The sequence below is a fragment of the Manis javanica genome, chromosome 17 (assembly GCF_040802235.1).
Source record: "Manis javanica isolate MJ-LG chromosome 17, MJ_LKY, whole genome shotgun sequence".
Classification (NCBI taxonomy): Eukaryota; Metazoa; Chordata; class Mammalia; order Pholidota; family Manidae; genus Manis; species Manis javanica.
The window spans coordinates 2,815,480-2,828,301 of record NC_133172.1 but is presented as its reverse complement, the minus strand read 5'-3'; the positions used below and the strand labels follow the sequence as shown (position 1 = coordinate 2,828,301).

Below are 12,822 nucleotides of genomic sequence, written 5' to 3'. Positions count from 1 at the left end.
ATAAGTGCCACCCTGGGCAAGTCACTTAAGCCTCATGGGCTGCAGAATCCTCACCGTGAAATGGAGACCCCCCAACACTCACTCACCAGGTTTGGGGGAGAAACGCTGAGTATAACTTGGTTGGCAAGGACCCTGGCACAGTGGAAGCTCTCTGAAGGACATTTCCTGCTGGTGCTCGTGATGCGCTTGGAGCTGTGCTGGCATGGAGTGGGGTCTCCCCACATCAGCAGGGTTTACTGTGGGAAATTCCCAAGGGGAGAAACGGGGAGGGCTGGGGCCGGGCAGGAGCCACAGGAGCTGTGCATGAGGCAGGGACAGACACTGGCCCTGGAGCTAGAAGGAGCCCTAGGTTCAAACCCCACCCTTCCCCACTGCCTACCCCTCACTCGGACCACAAACAAGTGAACAAGTGGATGTCCTCCCAGAGACAGTAGGAGAATTCGAAGCAGGTGTGTGAGACAGAGCTTTTGATTCTGATGTGTGAACAAGTGTGACAACAAGTTACAGTTTTTGTTATTGCTCCTGTGTTGTTACGATGGAGCCTATGTGGTTCTGGCTAGGAGGCTGCCCAGCACCCAGGCTGGTCTTCCTGCCAGCCCCACCCAGGGCCGCGCCAGCCGGGCTGTGCCAGGTGAGTGCTCAGGTATGCGGAGGCGGCGCCGGCCCTGGGAGGGGGCAGGAGGGAGGGGCCGCCCCCTGGAAGAAGGGGAGCTGGAGAGTGGGCCTGCTGGTGCATGTGGACGGAGCCTGACGACAGGTGAGGAGGGGGCCTAGTGACGAGGGCCGCAGGTGGGAACGCTGGGCTTGGGGAGGACCAGCAGGGGCCCCGCTCCTGGGTCCAGACACAGGAACGGCTGGGGCCCGAAACTCCTGAGTCCTGCCCAGGTAAACGGCTAGGAGATCTGACAGCTAAAGGCAGAGGACAGGGTCATGGACTGAGGGGTCGGATTGGGCAGTTCTGAGGGGACTTGGGGTCAAAACCCTTTGGCTGTTAGGGGCCGGAGTTCTGAGCCAGGATTCCTGAGCCACTGAGAAGATAAGGCTGGAAGACAGGATCCCTGAGTAGAGGAAGAAAATCGGGTACGCATAGATTAGAGATCGGAATGCATGGATTCCTGAGGGTCTTGTGGGCTAGTGTTTTAGGTCTGAGGGAGGAGGGCTGGGGGGCTGGACTCCTGGTCTGAGGGAGGAGGCTAGGGGCCTGGACTCCTGGGTCTGAGCGAGGAGGGGGCTGGGGCCTGGACTCCTGGGTCTGAGGGAGGAGGCTGGAGGCTGGACTTCTGTCTGAGGGGGGAGGCTGGGGGCCTGGACTTCTGTCTGAGGGAGGAGGCTGGGGGCTGGACTCCTGGTCTGAGGGGGGAGGCTGGGGGCTGGACTCCTGGGTCTGAGGGGGGAGGGGCTGGGGGCTGGACTCCTGGGCCCAAGGGAGGAGGGGCTGGGGGCTGGACTCCTGGGTCTGAGGGAGGAGGGCTGGGGGCTGGACTCCTGGGTCTGAGGGAGGAGGAGGGGCTGGGGGCCTGGACTCCTGGGTCTGAGGGAGGAGTCCAGGGCCAGTATCATAGGTCCCTCAGGCCAGGTCAGGCGCTCACCTCTTTGCTGGCTCCCAGGGCACCTCCAGGTGGAAGGAGCTCCCCATTCTCTGCACCATGAGCACCACCACAGGGTAAGCACCCCCACCCCCCAGGCCCCACCCCCTCACCTGCAGGGCCATTTGGCATGTCCAGCAGCCAGGCCTGAACACTCAGAGAGACACCTGGGCTGCCTCCTTCTCTCCCCAGCCTATAGTTAGAGCTCTGGCTCCAGAGCAGACAGACCTGGGTGCAAATCAAGCCACTAACACTCAGCCTGGCTGAGGGCTGCCACCTCTCTGAGCCTCTGTGACAGATCTGAAAGCTGATGGGATAGTGTCCGTATAAGATTTAGCAGAGAATCTGACCACCAACAGGTGCTCAACTCTTGGGAACCGCTATTGCTCTTGTTATCTTACTATTAAATATTGACCCTTTGTGAAAAAAATCAAGGCTCTTTACAGCAGAGGTTCGGGCGTCCTGGAGTGAGCAGGGAGACAGACGCATGGGAACAGCTGCAGCAGTGGGTCTGCAGCGGAGGTAGTCAGACTGTTGGGAGCTGGGGCAGCAGGAGCAGGCCGAGCGGCAGAGGTCGGACCGAGTTTTCAGCCTGCGTCCCTGACCCCTCCTGAGCTCAGAGTTCTTGTTATTACTGAATAAGACCCAAGAATTCTTCTTGGAGAAGGTGAGCTTTATGAGGAGGTCAGGGTCAGGAGGAGAGAGAGGACCTGGCTGGGCAGAGCCTGGCCTGCAGGGGTGGGAGGGGAAGAAGAAAACTATCCCTCTACTGCAAATACTAATGCTAGTGTAGAATTCCTGCTTATTGAGCAACTACTGTGTGCTAAACACTTCGCATCATCACAAGAATGATAATAACAGTGGTTGAGGCTGTGAAACTTCTCATTGCATTATCTCATTGAATTCGCCCAATACCCTACCAGATGAGGGCTATAGGGTAACTGACCCCTACCTTACAAAAAGGGAAACTGACGCAGGATAGAGTAAGTCTCCTACACAGGGTCTTATGGCAAGGAAGTAGCTGATAGGGCATTCGAATCCAGGACTGTGTGACAGTGAAGACCACACTCCCCACCTCACCCCGAAAGTACCACCACCGTACCTGTCATATTAAAGTCTATCGCTGCCCTGCCCACCACGCCTTCCACTGCCCTCACAATGTGGTGCTGCTGCCTTGTTTGGCATTAAAAACCCCGTGATCTGCCCCCAATTCCTACAGCCCCTCTTATCCCTCTTTTCCTCCTGTAGCCCAGAAGCTGCCCCCAAACCGAGTGCCAAATCTATCTATGGTGAGTTTGGGGACAAGGAAACTGGGTCTGTGTGTGACAAGAACAGGACTCCCACTCTGAGGGAGGAGGGCTGGGACCTGGACCCCTAGATCCATTCTCCTCCCCCGCCATCCCACAGAGCAGAGGAAGCGTTACTCCACTGTGGTGATGGCCGACGTTTCCCAGTATCTTGTCAATGTGAGTTGGGGTCTGCATTGCTAAAGGGACTGTCGGGATGGAAAGGTGAGCCCCAGGGAGATGGCACTGTTGAGAGCCACTGGCCTGCAAGCAGAAGGAGCCCAGAGACAGTATGCTCACCTGCAGAATGGCCTTCCTCCACCTTGGCTCAGATGCAGGTGTTCAGTGCAAGGACCCAGGTCCACTTACATCCACCGACTTCTCCAGACCGGCTCTTGTGCTGGGCAGTCGGGCCACAGGGACAATTCAAATGCAATCCTGGCTGCGTAGGGATCAGACAAGGTCCAGAGGTGCCAACAAAGTAGGCCAGGTGCTTTAATGGGGGCAGAGGCACTTAGCAGGGACTAGATAGGATGCAGACAGTTCCCTGCCTTCAAGGTGCCTCCGGTCTCACTGGGAAGACAGACCCAGGTGCTAGTAACTTTGACGAAAGAGCAAAAAGGGCACTGGGAGGAGGCGTCAGTAAGTGGAGCAGGAGATCCTGGAGGGCTTTCCGGAGGAGATGTGGTTAGTGTCAGGCTGGAAGGCTGACTCCAGGGGATTCTGAGCCCGCCTGCGGTCATCCTGGTACTCATTTCTCCGTGGTGCGTGCCAGCACCTGGTGACATTCTGCCTGGGTGAGGAGGATGGCGTGCACACGGTGGAGGATGCCTCGCGGAAGCTGGCCGTCATGGACAGCCAGGGCCGGGTCTGGGCCCAGGAAATGCTGCTGCGCGTGTCTCCCAACCACGTCACGCTGCTCGACCCGGTCTCCAAGGTGCGAGGGGCACGTGGATGCAAGGAGCTGGCTGAGGCATGAGGATACGTGGGACCTGAGTGCGAATCCTGACTCCTGCTGTCCTTCCTCTGGGAACTTTGGGAAGGCACTGTACCCCCGTTTTGAGCCTTAATAGCCCCATCTGTTAAATGGGGGTGTCATTCTGAGCCCTTATGAGTCCCTAACCTCGCGGGGTGGCCCTGCGCAGTACCCGTACTTGCTGGCACTGCTGTAGCCATTTAGGAGTATCGTCGGCTTCGGGCCTCAGTTTACCCGCCGTCCGTCCCACAGGAGGAGCTGGAGTCGTACCCGCTGGGCGCCATCGTGCGCTGTGACGCGGTGATGCCGCCCGGCCGGAGCCGCTCGCTGCTGCTGCTCGTGTGCCAGGAGCCGGAGCGCACGCAGCCTGACGTGCACTTCTTCCAGGGCCTGCGCCTCGGGGTGAGCGCGCCGGGGTCGGGACCACGCCCAGGCCTCTGCTGGGACCGCGTGTTCCTGGAGCCAGGCCGGACCTGCGCGGAGTCTGGAGCCGGGCCGGGAAGGGAGCGGGGCCCCGGAATGGGAGCGACCTTGAAAGAGGCGGGGTCGGGGCCAGCGGAGGGGGCGGGCCTGGAAAGCAACTGTGGAGGGGAGTGGGGTTTGAGGACAGTTTGGACAGGGTCGGGTCAGAAAGTGAAGGCGGAATGGAGGTGGAAGGGCCTGGCAGTGTGTGGACAGAACGTGGGAAAGGGTCTGCGGGGCAGCCAGACTAGGACTAGGGCGAGCGCGGTGGAGGGGCGGCGAGGAAACGCGGGAACAGGAACTCCGGGGTTGGGGGCGTGGCCAGGGTGATGCCGGTTTAGGGCGAGGATGTGAGTCCACGGCGTGTCCGTGTGCGGGCACAGTGCCCACGTGAACGGGCCCGAGACGTGGCCTGGAGCCGTGCCAGGGAATCGATCGGGAGCGTGACCGGGGCGGTCGGGGGCGTGGCCTGACGGCGTGATTGGCAGGCGGAGCTGATCCGGGAGGACATCCAGGGGGCCCTGCACAACTACCGCTCCGGCCGCGGGGAGCGCAGGGCGGCGGCGCTCAGGTAAGGGGGGGCAGCGGGGCAAAAGAGAGGATGGGTGGGGATTCTGGGGGGCTCTGGGCCTCAAGTCTCCCCATCCGAGAAATAGCTGAAGCCACTAGCCTAGAACACGAGTTTTGAATGGAGTCAAGCATAGCCTGTTTCCAATCTTGCCAGTACCTCCCAGACAAGCGCGCTCCCTCTCCAAGACTGCTTTTCCCGGTTCTGGTCCTGGATTTCTCCTCCCGCTGGCTTCGGTTCCTCTCTAGAGACGTGCTTCCCCTCCCCATGTCTTGGATTTCTTCCTTCCACCCTGAGCCTGACTCCTCTGAACCATAGTGTGAAATTCTGAACCTCGAATTTCATCCTTCCCAGACCCAAGTTGTCCCTTATCGGTCCGCAGGGCCACGCAGGAGGAGCTGCTGCGCCGCCCCTCGCCGACCGCCGAGACTCCGCCTCTGCAGCGCCGCCCATCGGTCCGCGCTGTCATTAGCACCTATGCGCCGGCCGCGGGCCGCGGGCGACCCCAGGTGGAGCCCATCCCCGAGGCGGAAGAGGCGCGGCGGCCCGGCCTGGCGCACAGCTCTACCGGAGCTGACCCGGCCTCCCCGGACCTGGGCCCCCGCGGCCCAGACTTGGCTGGTCTGCAGGCAGAGCGGGATGTGGTAAACGAGTAGGGGGGGCCAGGGCGTGGGGGCGGGATCAGCTATGGGGTCCTACATCGGGGATGTTTCTCGGGGGTGGTCGCGCTTCTTGAGGTGTGAGCGGAAGCGGGGTCACACATCGGAGGCGTGGCCTGGCCTGGAAGGGTGTCCTGGCGCTCTTGCCTTGAGGGCTTCATCTGGGGTGCTGAGGGAGGGTCCGGGACTCTTTGCTCCCCAGGACATCCTGAACCACGTGTTTGACGACGTGGAGAGCTTCGTATCGAGGCTGCAGAAGTCTGCGGAGGCGGCCCGAGTCCTGGAGCACCGGGAGCGAGGCCGCAGGAACCGGCGGCGGGCGGCCGGGGGTAAGGGCGCACGGGAGCGGGTTCTGGGCAGCCACGGCCACTCCCCAATGCGCGCCCTCTCCCTAGCACCTCCCCTCGGACCCCCTACCAGGCCTGACTCCCCGTCGCGATCCCACTGGGGGCCTGCTTCTCTGACCATGCCCGACCTATCCCCGCTCCATCTCCGCGCCCGCCTCCCCCACCCACAGAGGGCCTCCTGACGCTGCGGGCGAAGCCGCCCTCCGAGGACGAGTACATCGACGTGCTTCAGAAAATCAAGTACGCCCTCAGCCTGCTGGTGAGGACGCTTCCAGGCAGGGGCACCAGGGCAGGGGGCGCGAGCATGACCCGTGCCCAGACTAATGCCAGCACCGTCCGCAGGCCCGGCTGCGCAGCAACATCGCCAACCCCTCCTCCCCAGAGCTGCTGCACTTCCTGTTCGGACCTCTGCAGATGGTGAGACACCCCCCCCCCACGCCCCGATCCCGGGTCCCCCTGCAGCAGGAGGAATCGAGGTTCGACTTGTAGAGGGAGGGTCTGATGGCGCCTCCACTCCTGCTCCTCTGGCAGATTGTGGACACGTCAGGCGGCCCCCAGTTCGCGAGCAGCGTGCGGCGCCCGCACCTGACATCCGAAGCCGTGGCGCTGCTGCGGGACAACGTCACCCCACGTGAAAACACGCTCTGGACCACGCTGGGGGACTGGTGGACCCGCCCGGGGTGAGGGGCGAGCAGGGAGGCAGGGCGTGGGGTAACAGGCAGAAGGGGCTGGGAGGCGGGGCGTGGTGACTGAGGAGCAGGGCCGGAGGCAGGGCGCAGATTAATGGGCAGGGCTGGGAGGCAGGGAGGGGCATTTTGCGCGATGTGGTCGAAGGCAAGGCACGGTGATTGGAGGGCGGTTTGAGGGCGGGGCATGGTTGAGGTGCGGGACAGAAGGACGGGGCGGGGCAACTTTGAGAAGCAGGTGGAAGGCAGGGGTTTGGTGGTTGGAGGGCGAGGCTGGGAGCGAAGGTTAATTGCGGGACTTAGCTAGAGGGTGTGGCCAAATAAACTTGAAGGGCAATGGGACCTAGCACAGAAGCCAATAAGTAGCACAGACGCCAGAATTCGATTGGAGGAAAGGCTAGAAGTCAGTGTGAAGGAGGGGCCTAAAACTGAACCAAAGCTCGGGCTGGAACCAAAGGGACTTGGACGGGGCTTAGCAAGGGTTCGGCCTGTCGGCTGGAAAGGGGGAGGAGCCCGAGCGCTCAGGCTGAGAGCTGCAAGGGGGTAGGCGCAGAGCCAGAGGCGAAACTCAGGGTAAGCGGCGGGTTGTGCAGCTAGAACCGAAGCTAGGACTCGGGGGAGATTCCGAGGCTGGGGCGGAACAATAGAGTGGAACCCGTGTATTTACAAATGCAGGTGGTTGTCGTGGGTGGAGCTTAGAGGCGGGACAGGGATTGGCAGGATGGGGTGAGGTTGCAGTCGCTGGGATAGAGAGATGCCTAGAGGAAGGGAAGTTAATGACAGGGCCAAGTCGAGAGCCCGATTAGGATCCCTGAGCCCTCTGCCCACCCCTGACCTCAGGCTGGAGCTGCCCCCGGAGGAAGGACCCCCATACAGCCCCGAGTTCTACAGCGGCTGGGAGCCGCCGGCCACTGACCCGCAGGGCCGTGCCTGGGAGGACCCAGTAGAGAAACAGCTACAGCACGAGCGGCGGCGCCGGCAGGTGAGGCTAAGGCTTCCAGGGGAGCAACAAGCTCCCCGTCGCGACACAGCGGGCCGGGGCCTGGAAGTCTGGCCCCGCCTGACCAGCTGCTCTCATCTCCTGCAGCAAAGCGCCCCCCAAGTTGCTGTCAATGGGTGAGTGTCGGCCCCAGGGCGCAGCAGGTGGGGTCCAGGAGGGGTGTGTCTTGGGAGTTCCCAATGCTGATCCACCCCCCTTTTTTCTGTCTTTTCCCTTCTGTCTTCCGGCTCTTCGCAGGTGGGTGAGGTGGTGAGGAGGTGGGGTGGGGGCTGGGAGAGGGGGGAAGGACCAGGGAGGGAGGGAGCGGGGCCTGTCTTCTGGGTCTAAGGGAGGAGGGAGCTGGGAGTGGGTAATTGAGAGGTTGGACCCTAGGTCCCCAAAGGGCTAGAATAAGGCAGTTTGGTTGCCCAGAGCCTGGGACGCTCCCTGCCTGGGTCTCTAAGAGGACAGAATCCTGTGTCTTGGAAGGAAGAGGCTGGGGAATTGGACATCGGGGTTCTGAGAAGAGCTCGGCTCTGGTGCTTGAGACCTTGGGGGCCCAGAGAAGCAGGCTTGGGACCTCAAGGGCCAAGAAGCAAGTTTCTGGGAAGGATAGGAAGTGGCAGTATCTCTGGGCCCTTGAGAGAGGTGAAGGCTTGCGGGCTGGACCCTCGCTTTCCCAAGGCTCTAAAACGATTGTCTTAGTCCCTTATGGGCATCAGACTGGGACCGTTTAAGAGCTAAAAGGTCGAGGAAATTAAGGCTTGAGATGGACTCCTGGATCTCTGAGGGAGGAAAGAACTGAGGAGCCAAGTTCACGGCTCCAACAAGCAATGGAGGTGTGCACTCTTGTGTCCTGGGGGATGAAAGGGTTATAAAGGCAGGACTCCAGGGTCCCTGGTCAAGTCAGAGGGCCGGTGGGAGGGAAGCCACGTGGGAACAGAGAAAAACAGAGCAGCACGGCTGGAGGAGCAGAAGGGGGTCTGGGTGAGGGCCCGGGTAGAGGGTCTCAGCAGGGACGGCATGCTGGGAGCTGCTGGCCCCACGCAGGGGGTGCCGCGGCCCTGAAGACCCCCCCTCTCCCTTCAAAGGTAGGCCTGATCCTGGCTGAGGTCCCTCTTACTGGAGGTCGGAGCCAAAATCCCACTCCCCTCCCCACCAGCTGCCTGGTCTCGCAGACACCCTCCCCCCTGCCTGCTTCTAACTCTTGGGTCTGACACCCAGATTTTAACTCACTTTGTCTGTGCCTCAAGTTCTTTGCAGAAAAAAATGGGCCTAGTAATAATCCCTTCCTGGAAGGGTGAGAAGTCTGTGAGACTGTACAGGCTAGCAGCTAGGAGCTCAGGTTCACATCCGGCTGCATGCACGGTGGAGCCGCGTGACGCGGGACTCTGGGGCCAGCCTGCCTGGGTCCCAGCCCCTCATGGCTCTTCCTTGCTCTGTGACCTTTTCATCACCCTGTCACTTTACATCACTGTTCCTCTGCTTCCTCCCCTGTAAGATGGAGATAATAGAATCAGGAGTCAGGGGAGGAAGGGACTGGGGGGCCAAATTATGATTCTTTCAAGGGTTGTCTCCAGAATCAAATCAGCTAATATATGTAACTTTGACTTTGGAACATGTAGTAAGTGCTATATAAGTGTTTTTATTATTAATATGGGTTAGCATTGTGCATGAGCTCAGTAGGTAGTAGATGCTCCCTAAATAGCAGCTGTCTATAGCCGTGTAATCTGGGACAGGCTCTCTGAGCCTGAACGTTCTCATATATAAAATGGAGGTAATGCCAGTACCCATGTCATGTGTCAGGTGCATAAGGAAGAAGACACATTCAAGCTGTTATTCCAATTTCAAATCTCCATTAACAGTATTAATCTGGATCCCTGCCTGAACCCCTGCTTGGCTCTAACCCCAGCTCACACCAACACCCCGTCACCCAGAGCAGTGGAACTGGCTGCCTCCTTATCCTCAACTCTACCCCCTTCTCCTCAGTCACCAAGACCAGGAGCCAGAGGCTGAGCCTCAGCCGGAGCCGGAGGGGAAGTGGGTCCTATGTAATTATGACTTTCAGGCTCGAAACAGCAGCGAGCTATCGGTCAAGCAGCAGGATGTGTTGGAGGTCAGAGGGGTCGGGGGCTGAGGGGCTGGAGTGGACGTAGCCTCAGCCGCAGACACAGGCTCTGAACCCTCCCTTCTTACCTCCCCCAGGTCCTGGATGACAGGCGCAAATGGTGGAAGGTGCGGGACCAGATTGGGCAGGAGGGATACATACCCTTTAATATCCTAACACCTCACCCAGGGCCCCGGCGGAGCCGCAGCCAAAGCCCTGCCCAGAGTCTGGTGAGCCGGGGCGGACTCCTGGGTCTTGAAAGAAATTCTAGAGGCAAGATTCTGGGTCCTGGGAATCGAAGGCATGGGGATCAGTTGTCAAGGGCAAGGACACTAGCAGAGGAGGTGGCTGGCGATTCAAAATTAAACCTCCAAGAGGAGGAAGAGGAGCTGGGTCTCTGGGGCCTTTCCGACGCAGGCGGCCCTCTCCTTCCCCTCTAGAACAGCACTGCCCCTCCCCGGCCCGCGCCGGCCCCTGCCTCGGCTCAGCCCCACTGGGACAGCTGCAGCAGTCTTACCAGCTTGGACCCTAGCCACACAGGTGAGTGGTGGGGTACCCTCTCCGGGGAGCCGTCCGTGTCCTCACTCTCCAGGCAGGGAAACCGAGGCTCAGGAAGAGCAAATGGACTCCTGACCCATCAGGAGGACGCTGGAGCTCCCCCAACCGCAGCCCCCACTCTGGCACGGGACCCTTCGTCCTGAGTTCGGTTTCCCGCCTGCAGAGAAATTCTCCCAGATGCTCAGTGTCAACGAGGAGATGCAGGCGCGCCTGGCCCAGGGCCGCTCGGGCCCCAGCCGCGCAGCCCCGGGACCTCGCGCCCCGGAGCCGCAGCTCAGCCCGCGCTCGGCCGCCTCAGAGGTCCGCGCCTGGCTGCAGGCCAAGGGCTTTAGCTCCGGGTGAGTGGCTGCGGCCGGCTCCAGGCCTGACCTAGGAACGCTAGAAACGGAGCATTCTGATTGGGCCAGAGGGGGGCGTGGCGGACCGCGGGAAAACGGGACTGGCCCAAAGCTAGGGTGCCGCTGCTTGCAACAATGGCAGACTGATTGTCGTGTTTTCTCAAGCTCCGATTGGAGTGTTTAGAGAAGTTCCGCCTCCCTCCGGCAGTTGTGTGCAGCCTGTAGCCTCGCCTTTCCCCATGGCGAGTTGTGATTGGTGGGTGGGGAGCTGGAGCCATGATTGGCCGGCAGACCTGACAGCGTCCCCATTGGCTCAGGACTGTGGATGAGCTGGGCATGCTGACCGGCGCGCAGCTCTTCTCGCTGCAGAAGGAGGAGCTGCGGGCGTTGAGCCCTGAGCAGGGGACGCGCGTCTACAGTCAGGTCGCCGTGCAGCGTGCGCTGCTGGAGGTGAGCCGGGATGCTTGTCCCCGGCCCGCATAGCGAGGGGCCAAGGGCTCGGACGCCAGTCATGTCCACCGTCCCCCCAGGACAAAGAGGAAGTGTCGGAACTGGAGGCGGTGATGGAGAAACAGAAGAAGAAAGTGGAAGGCGAGATGGAGACAGAGATCATTTGATCCTTCCCGGCCCTCAGCTGAAAGGTTTGAGGCAGCCCTTTGGGAGAACAGACTCTGCTGACTGCCCCCCACAATGCAAGTAGCCCCCTGGAAGGATCGTCGACCTGGGTTTCCTAGTCCCTGCTGGAGTCTCCCCACCGAGCACCCGTAGCCAGGGGCGGGAGGGGAGCGGGGCGAGGAGACAATTTAAGGAAAGCGCTTGTGCGTTCCCAGGGAGAGGGCGCACTCAGGAACCCTGGGCTTTGTGATATGCTGCCAAGTCCATAAACAGCCTCCTTTTAGCAGCTGGTGTCTACTGATCTCGCTTCTCTACCCAGCAACCGGGGGCCAGGAAACCTGCCCCTTACCCCAGGTACAGCCTTGTAGGAGAGGAAAGGAACCCAGCTATCCCCACCGTCTTTGGTTTCTTTCTGAGTCCTCTTCCTGCCCTGGACCCCATCCCAGGCTTTCTCCTGACCCCCTAGAGCTTCAAGTTGGTTCTCCAGTTTGCTCCAGAGTGATCTTCTGAACACCTAATAGACCAGCCCATCATTTACTCAGAATTCTCCCTGGCACCCCATGGCCCTCTTAGCTCCACAGTCTGGCATTCAAGACCCTGAGTGGTTTGATCCCTACCCACCTCCCCAACCTCCTCAATGCGCCCACACATTCTGGTCCTGCCCTTCTCCAAACAAGCCCAAGCCCCTTCAACCACAGGGCTTTTGCACTTGCTGGTTTCTCCTCCCTTTGGTGCCTGCATCATGGGGGGCAGTTTGCAGCGCTTTTTTGCCTGTGTACTCAGCCTTTCTGGCCTAGCTCAGATAGCGAGTTCCGGGAAGCCTGGCCTCGTACCCCAGGTTACTCTCCCAGCATCCACTTCTACCTGAGCCACCACACAACACTCCACAATCAGATGGGAACAGACACAACCGTGGGCAGGCAGGAGCTCTGACTCTCAGTACCCACTTTACAACCCTCAGGTCTTGGTTTCCTTCTGCAGCTAGGGCACATCAGCTCTCTAAGACTCCTTTCCACCTCTCTCTGTCCCCTGCTCACACATTTCCACAGCCTATCAGGTAAAATCCAAGCCCCAGCTCAGCAGCCAAGGGCCTGTGGTTGGCCAGGCTCACCAGCTTCTCCAGCACAGCATTCTGCTTCCCTCTTCCTGCCACCAGGCCTCTGCTTGCTGTTTCCACTGCCTGGAACACTCTTGGCCCCAAATGTCTAATCAACCAACCTCTTGCCAGGTGCCTGAGCCCTAGTTTCTAACAGAGGAACCAGAGATGCAAGCAATTCCCCAAACCTTCTTGTTCCAGTTTTCAACGAACCCCCAACAGCTGCCATCATACAGGCTGCAAATTGGACTGCGTACAGGAGCCAGACAACAGGCCAGCACCAGCAAGCCAGGCCTGAGCCCCATTCCTATCACAGTCCAACCAACAGGCAGCCATACCCTCCAGTGTTTGCAGAATCTGACCGTTTCTCCCATCTCTAGCACTATGACCCAGGTCCAAGCCACTATCACCTCTTGCTGGGATAATGGCAGGAGCCCCTCACTGGGCTCCCTGTTTCTGTCACACGCTGCTATTCCTCCAAACTAATCTCAAGGCAACAGCCAGAGACCTGTTAATCTAGGGCCCACCTCATAGTTCAAGTCCTTACCAGGGCCACAGT

General features: G+C 60.2%; 1 protein-coding gene across 4 annotated transcripts; it reads left to right on the top strand.

Moving 5' to 3' along the window:
- Positions 1-629: 629 nt before the first annotated feature.
- Positions 630-11,453, top strand: EPS8L1 (EPS8 signaling adaptor L1). Of its 4 annotated transcripts, none has more exons than XR_012126627.1 (21): positions 630-757; positions 996-1,080; positions 1,608-1,663; positions 2,835-2,875; positions 2,994-3,052; positions 3,648-3,809; positions 4,101-4,250; positions 4,799-4,881; positions 5,261-5,522; positions 5,740-5,866; positions 6,055-6,143; positions 6,227-6,301; positions 6,416-6,564; positions 7,411-7,552; positions 7,658-7,686; positions 9,539-9,665; positions 9,755-9,886; positions 10,097-10,196; positions 10,298-10,552; positions 10,870-11,002; positions 11,083-11,453. XR_012126627.1 is itself a non-coding variant. In XM_037025774.2 (21 exons), the coding sequence occupies exons 3-21, from the start codon at positions 1,647-1,649 to the stop codon at positions 11,167-11,169; spliced, it is 2,139 nt and encodes a 712-aa protein (XP_036881669.1). In that variant the 5' UTR covers positions 633-757; positions 996-1,080; positions 1,608-1,646; the 3' UTR covers positions 11,170-11,453. The 4 variants fall into 4 exon arrangements, 3 of the variants coding, with proteins under 3 accessions (XP_073081901.1, XP_036881669.1, XP_073081900.1); XM_037025774.2 differs by having other exon boundaries at positions 633-757; positions 10,378-10,552; XM_073225800.1 differs by having other exon boundaries at positions 10,870-11,453.
- Positions 11,454-12,822: the final 1,369 nt, after the last annotated feature.